This window comes from Haliotis asinina, chromosome 13, assembly GCF_037392515.1.
Source record: "Haliotis asinina isolate JCU_RB_2024 chromosome 13, JCU_Hal_asi_v2, whole genome shotgun sequence".
Classification (NCBI taxonomy): Eukaryota; Metazoa; Mollusca; class Gastropoda; order Lepetellida; family Haliotidae; genus Haliotis; species Haliotis asinina.
Window position 1 is genome coordinate 1904729 of NC_090292.1, and position 12505 is coordinate 1917233.

General features: G+C 39.3%; 1 protein-coding gene across 1 annotated transcript; it reads left to right on the top strand.

Annotated features, from left to right (window-relative positions):
* The first annotated feature begins 4794 nt into the window (after positions 1-4794).
* On the top strand, positions 4795-8304 carry LOC137259752 (narbonolide/10-deoxymethynolide synthase PikA3, module 5-like). Its single transcript, XM_067797352.1, has 2 exons — positions 4795-4994; positions 6236-8304. Exon 2 carries the CDS (start codon positions 6390-6392, stop codon positions 7794-7796), a length of 1407 nt encoding a protein of 468 aa, XP_067653453.1. The 5' UTR covers positions 4795-4994; positions 6236-6389; the 3' UTR covers positions 7797-8304.
* The last annotated feature ends 4201 nt before the right edge of the window (positions 8305-12505 follow it).

Below are 12505 nucleotides of genomic sequence, written 5' to 3' on the forward strand. Positions count from 1 at the left end.
AGATACCTCACGGCGACCTGATCCCGTAGTTTTTGATCTTTGCAAGGTAAGGGTACAGTCGATTTGGTCTGTGTTTTTCTCCGCTGTGTATTTTCAGCATATCATTCACTAACGATGGGGCAATGACATTACTTGTTGCATCATTATAATGATCTTCTGTGGTTCCACCAAAAGATTTTCTCTGATATTTCTCATTGGGAGTGTGTTGACAGAGGAAATGTCCAACCCGTGGTTCACTTCTACCGCTACACACCAGTCGATGTCGAATTCGCCGCTAATCCAGTGTTCGACGTATCTCACGCCTTGTCCTGTGCAAACGTGGCGCTAATTTCCTTCAGGATACGTCTGATCTGGTAGTACATAGGAAAATATAAGTAAAGAAAACAAAGTAATGTAGGAGATTTAGATAATGTCGAGACTGGAGGTCTCATAAAAACACACGGTGCAATCTCGACCGCAATGGGGTTGGGGTGGGGGTTGGGGTGGGGGTTGAAACGAAAGTCCTCCATAAGGGGATTCTCATTGCGGCTTACATCTCCATGTGACGAGGATTATGGACCTCATCCCCAATAAAGCAGACCATTGCTAGCAAACTGGCCAGGTGGTCAAAGTTCGAGCTTACTGTTGGTGCTCGCACACTGCTTTCGAAACAATTCCACGCTTTATATAAAAGTCTTTCGCAGGGTTGTATCGGGGTACCGAAATTACACACGGTGTCAGGTAACTTGTGATATAGCAGGTAGCTTGTGATCAAAATCGATTTTTAAAAAAACGGCAATAGTGAGGCGAGTGTCAAAGATATCACTACATTGCCTTGGATAATACGATCACGCTCACGAAGATTAATTTCCCTCTCAAAATCCATCTCATCAAATTAAAGTTTATGCACGAGAAATCTGCAAAGTATTAACCATGTCAAATCAAAGCACCACCGTTGCATTCTCCAATCTCGGTGACATGCGCAGCTTCAACAAACCAGGGAGAGAAAACGCTTTGTACGCCCAGCACTTACACAAGAATCGATACCAACCTGGTGAAGTCATCGTCGAATTTGAGTTGCCCGCGATTGTTAATCTTGCTCTGAACTACCCCTATCTCGTCATGCATGGGGGTGGTGATTTCATCGAACTGAAAAATAATTTGGTTCTACTGGATGGTTTTATTCCATTCAACGAAAAATCAGTGTACATATCCACATTACCAGATCAAACGGGTATTATGTTTGTCACCCGTCCAGAACCCGAATGTAACTGATACGGTTGAAAAAAAATGTAATTGTGAAATCCCAGAAATGGGGATCAAGGTGACAGAAGATTCTGCACTTACTATTGAAGATATTCTTAGAGATGACCCCGCAAAACAGTACTGATTCTAAACAGGTTATACAATACGCTGGCAGGAGCGCCATCTTGATAGATGCCGAAGTCCTATTCTTATACAACCAGGAAGAGACCCCACCAGAAACCTCGAGGGGATCATGGTTTTCCTAGAGCCTCTCATTTTACTCGACAACATTCGTTTATGTGGGGATATGTACTTCATCAATCTAAAGTACATTCATCTGCAACTGACGGCGGACAAATTAAATAATTATTTCATAAATTATGTATATACCGCAAGATGGGATTGTATCAAGGTTACTTAAATGGTCGAAACCATGGATCTCGTCTGCGTTAGATTAGTGTCATCAAACTCCAAATGAAAGATGAAAGCAAATCGCAACTCGGCTTGCATAAAAGTGCTGTCAAGCCGTCAATACCTTCGATGAAATAGACGCCATGCTCGTGGTAGCTAGCATGGGACTCGGGGTTGCCGGCATCGGCGTGTTAATCCACTTTCGTGATTGCCCCTATTGTCCTCAGGTTAGAAATAGCTGTCGGGGTGTCGCGACTGACAGCAATCGCGCTAAATTCATCTCGCGTCGATTGCAGCTAAAAGCCTTAACACGTGATCAGATCCAAGTCCTGGTCGAAGCTAAGCTGAACACGGTCGACGATCACGTTTCCATTGCGCCTAAAATAAAACATAATAAAATTAAAGCATAAGCCGCATTTGCGGCAAAACCCCCACTTCATAACTACACCACATCTTTCTAGTTTTGTCCCATACATAAACATACAACCACATATTCATAATTTTCTCTCATATATGTAGCAGGGTCACAATGACAACAGTAAAGTGAATTCAGGGTGTAAGTTCAAGTTTATTCCCAAGTGGATGAAAGTGGCCAGGAATACGCAATAAGCCCTGAAACAATTATAGCAACAATATGACAACAACCTCAGCATGTGTGCAGAACATACATTTTACATTGTTACGGGTGTGTATAAAGATATAATACTGAATTATATTTTATTTATAATTCAGTATTAATTATTATTGAATATTAATTATGATGGGTCACATTTCGTTTTAATATCTGTTCAACACTTTTAGCATTCTGGTTTTCCAGAATTTATCTGCTCCTAGTTTTCGATGTTTACTTCCGGGATACTGTTTCGAGACCGTTCTACGGTGTTGACGATGTTCGTTTGTGCCCGAACTTTCGGGAAATGACTTTGTAAATATATATAAGGGCTGATTGCCGTGCAGAGGGTGACACTCATTTACATCTCTGCCACAACTGAAATACCATCAACGCCTGAATCTACATTATCTGCTGTCGCACCGATCGTTGTGTTGACATTGTGCCACAGTTGATTCTCTCTCACACCAAGACTTTGGTGAGTTTGCTATATTGTATTTTGTGACCCCCTGATTTTGTCTCTCTTCGATTGTACCTGAAACCTGCATTGTTATATGCACTTGTGACTTTGTATACCTTGCTCTCATTGAAAAACAATAATAGAATTTGAACGTAAGCAACTTGTCTTCGTTCTGTTTTGCTGGTTTACAAGGCGATTTCTTAAATTGTTGTGACGGTAAATTCGTAACCGTAACAACATCTTTGTATACACAGTCAGTACATTACATGAATGTTAATACAGCTTAGACGTATGAGCGCCCACCACATCATGTGTGCATTAAAACACTTCCAAAACATAATGATAACAAAGATTTAACGTTGTCAGTGTCAGGGGCGATAACTCATGATATGGCTCAGACAATGGCATAAATGATAAAAGCGGTAATAGCCGCATAGCATACATTATTTACCATAGAGCGTTAACATGAGATTATGATTCTATGTTAGAATGATATATATACACATGATGTAAACAGTACAGTGCGGCACATTACATACCCTGCGTATGGCACAGAGGCCCTTGTTCATGCCTGGCTGTCGTAGCAGACAATGGATTTATGTAGGTATCTACTGGAAATAAGATAGATTGTAAAATGAAACAAACCGATTGGGTGTAAGCTATCCATACAGACATAATGATAAGCCTGGAAAGATATTTCATACACAATAAAAGCTTAGATTGAGATACTTCGCCATTACTTGTGCAAAATAAGGTAATAATACCTGATATTCATACTCAAAGCACACTCAAAGCATACTCACAATGCCTCGTTTTGTTGTTATTTAATGGGGTATGACGGCATTAATTGCTAGTGATTTATTCAATATACCTTATGTGTTTAAGATTACCTATAATGTTATGGTTCCATTAGATATGATTAGAGATTGTTTAAGATAGTTTGTATACTGACCTGATGACGATTTAGTGTATGTCCAGGCTTTGCCTGTCACACACGTTTTGTCAGTCCTGTCGGGTGACTATCTGTCGTGATGTGAGATGTTCATGCATAGAAAAAGCATGCATGTTTGAATGGACCAATCGTATCGTGTTGTCATGTTGGGTAAACACTATTGATTTTATTATTGAAACAAAGCGATTAAACTTTATGAACTATTCCGGCGCTGATATGATCTAAAATCAAGAACTTGTTTAAAATACATAAATTATTATATATTTTACTCCAGCCATTGTAGTAAGCTGAAACTAATGTAATATGTTCAGACTTATATTTCCATTGGATGTTTCAGCATCTGTTAGATGTTGAAATAAATATAGAGAATTAGTGGTTATTTACAATGCTTAAAACTAACTAAAACAGCTAATTATATGTGCACACATACAAATGCACAGGCATACAAAGTACAGACATACAAAGTACAGACATACAAAGTACAGACATACAAAGTATGACCCTGTCACATATATAACTAATTACCCTATCTTTCTACTTTTGTCTTACATACCAAGAAACTACCCCATTTTTCTACTTTTCTGTTATACATCAGCAAACTACCCTGTGTTCCTCGTGTTGCTTCACATATAAAAAAGCTACCCCATGTTCCTAGTTTTTTTCTCACGTATCAACAAAATACTGCACCTTCATAGATGTGTCTCATATATCTTTTTAGTTTTCCCTCACATATCGAAAAACTATCCCATCTTCCTAGTTTTTGCTCGTATATCAACAAAATATCGCACCTTCATAGTTTTCTCTCATATCTCAACACACTACCCCTTCCTCTCATTTTTCTTTGATGTATCTTGCAAATACTCTGGTACTGATCATGCAGTTAGTTGGCACTACCATCATAACGACAATAGCTCTGCTAACGCCTATATGAGTTCACAGAGAAATTTTCATCAAACCATTTCCTTTTAATATAAATTTGTCTGACAAAACAGTTAGTCTGTTAATTATGAATTGATGAGCTGTACGTAACGTAATATAGCCGACTCTATATTAACATCGTAAATGTCCAACAGCTGGCTCTTCTACGTAAACATCCCGACCCCATCGAAGATAAAAACTATGGAGTTGTATTTTAGCACAGTCAGTTAGCCTGCCTTTGTGGACACCGAGCCGTCCAGCTCATGTACACTGAAGAACAACTAAGAGGGAGAGAGTCTAGTGACCGAACTAAGAGAACCCTGGTCTGGTCCTCAATACCATCACCAGTGGTCTTTACGTCCATTGCTGGAGAACTACACCTAACCTTTGGTAGATCTTGGCCATACAGGCGCAGCGCAGTGAGTATCTCAATTCAAGCACTTTGATTGCGTATTTTCGATGGATATTGTGCCCTAGTCAGTTCTGACTTACTTGAAAAGCTTGTCACAAACCTCAAAACTGAGTCTCTTTGCACGTGAGTTGATGAGAAATACTGCTCAAGTTGAAGTGATCACTTTGTCTGTTAAACCACAACTATGCCGTGATTGGCAATATTATTATAAGTTATGATACCAAGTATTCATTTCCACACTTACCTTCTGAATGAATGAATGAATGAATGAATGAATGATCTTTATTTCCTACTCTAACTCCGGAAAGTGTCACGCAAACGTACACAATATGCTTACATACAGAGAAATGAATTTCTACAAAGCTGTATAATTTATTATCTACATACGTCTGGTTGGAAACAGATCAGTGTTTGTAGATCGCTATCTGAAGATCACTGTCTATAAATCGATGTCTGTAGATCACTGTCTGTGTATAACTGTAGATCACTGTCTGCAATCACTGTCTATTTATCACTGTCTGTAGATCGCTGTCTTTTTTAATCACTGTCTGTAGATCCTTGTCTACAAACCACTGTTATTGCTCACTGTCTGTAGATCTATAGGTAAGTTTTTGTAGATCACTGTGAATTGATCACTGTCTATTCACCACTGTCTGTAGGTCGCTGTTTGTAGATACCTCTTTGTAGATCACTGTGAACTGGCCACTGTCTGTAGAGCTCTGTCTATTGATCAGTGTGTATAAATCACTGTCTGTATATCATTGTAGATCAAGGTCTATAGATCACTGTCTGCAGATCACTATCTGTAGACCATTGTCTATAGACCACTGTATTTCATTGTCTATAGATCACTATGTGTACATCACTGTCTATAGATCTGTAAATTGTTGTCTGTAGACAACTGTTTGTAGGTCGCTATCAGTAGATCACTGTCTCTATCACTATGTATAGATCACTGCTTACAGATCACTTTCTACAGGTCAATGACTGTAGATCACTGACTATAGAGAAAGCAGTGGTCGCAGCCCCCAGGAGCGTATGTCACGTTAATTCAGCCCAAATGTTAAGGCTCATATTCCCAAAATAGGCGTTATACCACCACGTAATCTGGCAAATTTTTACTTCGTCATCTGCACAATATTCCATACATATGTACCGTTCCAGGCTTCATGTGTCGACCAGACTGTCATACAGACGTCCCTTGCATCAGTGCCTCTTTCTTAATTCTCTCTTAAATCTGTATTGCAGGGTTTGGCGAATCCAGAGGGACACTAGCTTTGGCGAACCCATTTTCAGAGTGCCTTTCAAAAGTTTGCTCGATACAAACAAAGACTATAAGAGACAGCTTAAACAACCAACATTTTCCACAGCAACAGAAAATTGTCTATCTATTGTCCATTTAATGATGACTCATGTTACCACATCGCTGAACATTCACTGCACTGACAGTGATACTGACAAACTCAGTGTTCCTACAAATGCTGATCACAATGACAACACCGTTGCCGGATGGAAGTGGTGTGTGTTTACTAGGTCACCTACAGCAAATCAGCAACCCTTTGTAGTGTGTTTTGCGGGAACTACACCTCACACTCTTCTGATGTCCTTGACCGATTTTCTTATTGAATCTCGCGAGAAAGAGCTACTGGCACTTTCATGTTCCAGGTCAATGGTGTGTGGAGAACACTTTAAAGTTAGAAAGGCTTTTGTTTCAACAACAACAAGGCACCTCCTGCAACAGATGAAACAGATGTTCCTTCAAATGCAGCAGGTTCCACGTGGCATTTCTTCTCCAATACCCGTGGTTTTTGTCTTCTCTGGGACAGGGTCAGCCTGGCTTGGGATGTGCAAGCATCTGATTGAAAATAACCACACTTTCAAAGCAGTGATAGGGGATATCGATTCCTCTTTGAGAAGGTATGTTCCTTGGTCTCTGACAAAGAGACTTGCAGGGAGTTATGATGTTGAAGATATGATCTTCGGGCCTGTTTCTATATTTGCATGCCAGGTGGCACTAACGCGGCTCTGGCAAGAGCTAGGAGTACAACCAGCTGCAGTCATAGGCCTGTCTCTTGGTGAAGTGGCGGCCGCTCATATAGCCGGTATTCTTCCACTTGATGAAGCAGTGAGGGTTGTCTTCCATCGGGCCAAGATACTGTCCAACGCTAAAGAAGGCAAGGTGATATTGGTGCGTAACCTGGAGACAGCCAAAGTGGAGGCAGTGTGTTCCAACTATAAAGGTCAATTGAATATAGGCATGTTCTATAGTCCAGTAGCGTGTTCGGTTACTGGAGATAGGAAGGCCGTTGATGCACTTGTAAATGAAATAATATCAGTGCATAAACCAGAAATTAAAGTAACTGATCTGAACTGTTGCCGCGCATACCACAGTCACCACGTGGAGGCAGGTCAACATCAGCTTGTTCAAGAACTGAACCACCTGAGAACAGAAGACCCCTCAGTCAAGATGATTTCTACAGTGTCACCAGAATATACCACACATGACATCAGTTTGACAAAATACTGGGGACAAAGCATACGACAACCAGTTCAGTTTTGTGAAGGGATACGAACAGCTGGAAGTCACAAAAATACCATCTTCCTTGAGATAGGACCAAAGACAGTACTGAGAGCTCATGTCAGAGATATTTTCTTTGATCGGTCTTCAGCCCCTCTCTGTCTGCCGTCTTTGTCTTACCCTAGAACAAACAATGATCTGCTTCAATCCGCTGCTGTCCTGTATGAGCATAACTTGCACATAAAGTGGGACGCTCTCATGACTGACAGGACCCGTGAAGGTTCCGGGTAGAATAGATCTTCGACAACCCATGCTTGCCATAAAATGCTACTAGGTTTGTCGTAAGAGGCGACTAACGGGATTGGGTGATCAGGCTCGCTGACTTGGTTGACACATGTCATCGTTCCCCAATTGCGCAGATCGATGCTCCTGTTGTTGGTCACTGGATTGCCTGGTCCAAACTCGATTATTTACAGACCGCCGCCATATGGCTGGAATATTACACTAAACTCACGTCACCTCACCTCATGACTGACAGGAAATAACCAACAGCATGATGGGGACAGCATAAACACGCCTTACTTTCCTAATCAGCAGTCACTTAGTAATCAAACTTACTTTAATCGAACAAACAATTAGTAATATGTCTAAATTAAGATATGGTATTTGACATCATCTACAGCCTCAGTCCAGCTTAGGTGTATGGTGGAATGCTGTCAGCCACCTGTTTCTCACTGGGCTGCATACTCCAGGCTCTTTCGGTCAGAAATGTACACTAGGGACAAAGTAACATCAAAAAGAGGATAAAAACTAATGATACCATCTGTGTTAGTATGAGACGTAATATTAGTATCCAGTTGACAAAGTTGTCAAATTTCAATCTATCTAATCGTGTGTGTCGGCAAATATGAGATTTTCATTCTCAGCTATGCCCTTTTGTTGAAAAAAAAATGATATCTACTGCAACTAACACACATATGTTTATTTGTAATGTTTCACCAAAGTCGTAAACATCTACACCTTTCTCACCCAAGAAATGATAAAGTTCTCCTAAACTCGTGAAATACTGTCTTTGCACTGTATGGTGGATTGCTGGCAAGCACCTGCCTTCCGCTGGAGTTTTTATTCCAAGCTCTGTAGAGCAGAAAGTGACATTAAGGATGTTTGTTTGACAAAGCAACATAAACAAGAAGATAAACAATAACGATGACATTTATGTTAGTTTGCTGCATAACATTAGTATCCAGTTGTGAAAGTGGTTAATTTTCAATGTGTGTCAGCGAATATGAGATATCAATTCACAGCTGTGCCTCATTTGAAAGTAATTCAAATCACTCACTGACGTTAACTTTGTATTTGACGAGAATGTTAATATTAATCAATTTGTTTCTCTCCTAAAGAGGGAACGATAAAAATCGCCACATGAATTTGTAACTTGTAATCCTGCCAGTCAAAATCATATGCTAGTTTGGCAGAGTCAAGGACGTCAGAAGGAAAGTAACTGAGTAACTATCAATACAGAGCAACTATAAATACAGAGTAACTATAAATACAGTAACTATAAATACAGTAACTATAAATACAGAGTAACTATCAATACAGAGTAACTATCAAAACGGAGTAACTATCAATACATAGTAACTATCAATACAGAGTAACTATAAATACAGTAACTATAAATACAGAGAAACTATAAATACAGAGTAACTATCAATACAGAGTAACTATCAAAACGGAGTAACTATCAATACATAGTAACTATAAATGCAGAGTAACTATAAATGCAGCGTAATTATGAATGCAGAGTAACTGTGAATGCAGAGTTCAGCACTGATAACATTGACTTTCACGGTTGTGAGGGGTTCAAATTAGTTTAAAATAAATAGTTTATTAACAGACATTGACAGGCATTTTCTCAGCTGAACATCTGATTTCCCTGGCTGACTGCCTGGCACGCTGAGGTGAGACTACACCTGATTTCCCTGGCTGAATGCCTGGCACGCTGAGGTGAGACTACACCTGATTTCCCTGGCTGATTGCCTGGCACGCTGAGGTGAGACTACACCTGATTTCCCTGGCTGATTGCCTGGCACGCTGAGGTGAGACTACACCTGATTTCCCTGGCTGACTGCCTGGCACGCTGAGGTGAGACTACACCTGATTTCCCTTGCAGGTTTCGATGATGACAGGAAACCGTCTAGTCAATGTGGATTTGAAAATTGTTTAAGCATTTTACCATTCATCCACTGATGAGAGGTTTAGAATACCTTTGTTTTGTTGATCGTGGAAAACAATTTGTAAACCTTTCTCTTGCAAAAGACTAAACTCTGTTAGGTTTTGACAGTTGTTTCGAAATGAAAAAGATGGTCAACAACGAAAACTGCTTGTAACACTGTCACTGTTATATGTAACACTTATGTGAACATTTTGATGTAAGCCCTCTCTGTACCATGTACTACTATTAATCATGAGTATGCTTTTCGTCTTATATTCAGACTAACAGCACTGTCAGCAAATGGTATATAATCACTGTAAATTATTGTCTCAAAAGCAATAAAGTTCTGTTCTGTTCAGTCATACAAACAAAGTCCGGTTTGTTTAATTATCAAGATTTCAGAGGAAAGAGTACAGGTGTGAAAACATATATTTTGTAACAATTTATATCGTATTATTGTGAGTGTATCTTATAGCCCTGTGGAGGCTTGTATGTATTCTTTGTACATACGAGATGAGACATTCATAAATTTTCTCTCTCGCTTATCATTTTGTGAGGTACAAAATCTGTTCTCATTACGGGATTATATCTTGACAATGACAGATTGGATAGAAGAAGCGACTCACAACAATTTTTTCGAAATCTTCAAGAAAAGTAACTCGAACTATGAAGGATCTTTGTAATGATATAAATTCTCATTGAAATATTGCAATTATAAAAGAATAGGATTTGTTAAATGATTTGTAAATATTTTATGATTGGGATTTTAAATTAGTAATTCAAATTGTTAGTGGCTGTATCCTCAATGGAGGTTAAAGTACTGCAAAATTATTGTCCTCCTGACAGGGTACGTAAGTCCGAAAACTTTCAAAGTCAGTTTAAACGTAGAAGGCCGGGCGGGACAACTTAGGAATGGCCAGCGAGTCCTAACTTGACACACAGAAGGGAGTAAGCTACAAAAACATATTTTATATCATTGGAAAGATCGCGAGGAGATGAACACGAAAAGTTCATTTGCCAGTTTGTCCACGTGTTAATAAGCTCACAAATTGGCTCTGAAAATGCATTTCTGCAGAAATGTCTGGCAGAATTTTTTTTTAAACCGGAAACCGGACATATACTACATACATACATACACTAATAACAATGTAACACGTGTGAGCCAATATTTGAATTCATCAACATGCCTGAAAAGACCAGCGTACCAGATGAGATGATAAACAATACCTATGTGACAATGCATCAGTGTTCACAGTGACAATACCAGCGAAAATGTAATTGCCTCGTTGAAACAATGATTTATGCCGAAGTGGCCACTGAGTTTTCACATCTGTTAATCCCATTTAAGAATGACTAATGTGGTACAATTAAAAAAGCGCTTCCCCAGTGCAGGGGGAAAAAGTGGTTTCACCACCCATAGCACATGTGCAGTGATTAGTTTGAACCGGGAGGGCAACTCGTATAAACACAAGTGATGTGTGCAAGATTATCGTTGCGGTCGAAGTGGGAGAACAAGAGATGTTTCTTGTGGTCACAAACATTCTGGTTCGGCAGTAATAACCATACACTGGTACAGTACCTGCATATTTGCAACCCATGTTTTAAAAAAAATGAGTAGTATTAGAAATGCTAATTTCATAGTTCAGTCTGAAAACTGAAATGCTTTAAATCATGTATATGGAAACAAAGAATATGTTGATTGTGACAAGCAGTCTATGTCACCGACAAAGCGCAATGTCTGTTTATTGTCACCTGCTTGTCTGCTAATGACAATATGCAGTACTCAACTTCAATCATTTACCAACTTAACACCTATCAGGCTATACACCGTAAACAAACTATATTGCTTTATGGCTCGTGCACCTTGGGTCTGTCTCTGTCACATTATGTAATTACACAGACAGGCATGTGCGATTCCTGTACACATGACATGTTATTACGTCTGTGGGTTGCAAACGAACTACCTCCATTTTCCCCGGATGACTGGGTCTGACGGAAATGGGTGCAAACTCAGATTGTTAGTTTCAAGGTCTGTATGTACAAAACCCAACATTTCAATATATGATATTTATGGAAAACAACTTCTTCTATTGTGTATACTTAGAAGTGGATAGATGAATCATAATGATTGGAATATTTTCAAACTGTTTAACGCTGTATTTTGTACGAATCCAAGAGTGACCAGCATAGTTCTTTCTATTCCTGTTTAAAAAACATGTAACTGATAATATGCCGACGGTACACTAGAACAGTGATATAAACTGCCATCATCACAGACACATTTATACAATTTTACATTTCAACTACTGGCCTTTGCTACGAAAACACGCCAATCAACGTATCTCACTAGCTTCTGTCATGATGGGACGATAATTCACTCACTAGGGTCTTGGTTAAAGGGGCTGATGCGGAGCAATTTCCGTGGACTGGTTTAAACTTTTGTTATCGTTTTTCTCCCGTGAGTACCCTGATGATATCCCAGAATTCGTGACTGGTTCGTGATGCCTGCTGCCCAGTCCGTAGTCCAAATGATAGTTTAATTATAGACCGATCAACTAAAGTGAAGTCATTTTTACTTTATCATAAATGTATTATGAAAACAAATGAAACACTTTGAAGATTAATCATTTGCCAGTGGTAGAAATGGTAAAAAATATTAGGATGAAAAAATAAGGAAGCCAATGTTTTTGTCTCATAACCCTAATAAGTTTATTGTCATATTTGTATGATTTTAAAAATTAATAAAAGTACACACGGTCTGCTTATACTTACAGTAACTTTCCAA

Bases quoted from the DNA above. Each gene is read 5' to 3' on its own strand.
- LOC137259752 (XM_067797352.1), top strand. From the start codon at position 6,390: ATGATGACTCATGTTACCACATCGCTGAACATTCACTGCACTGACAGT.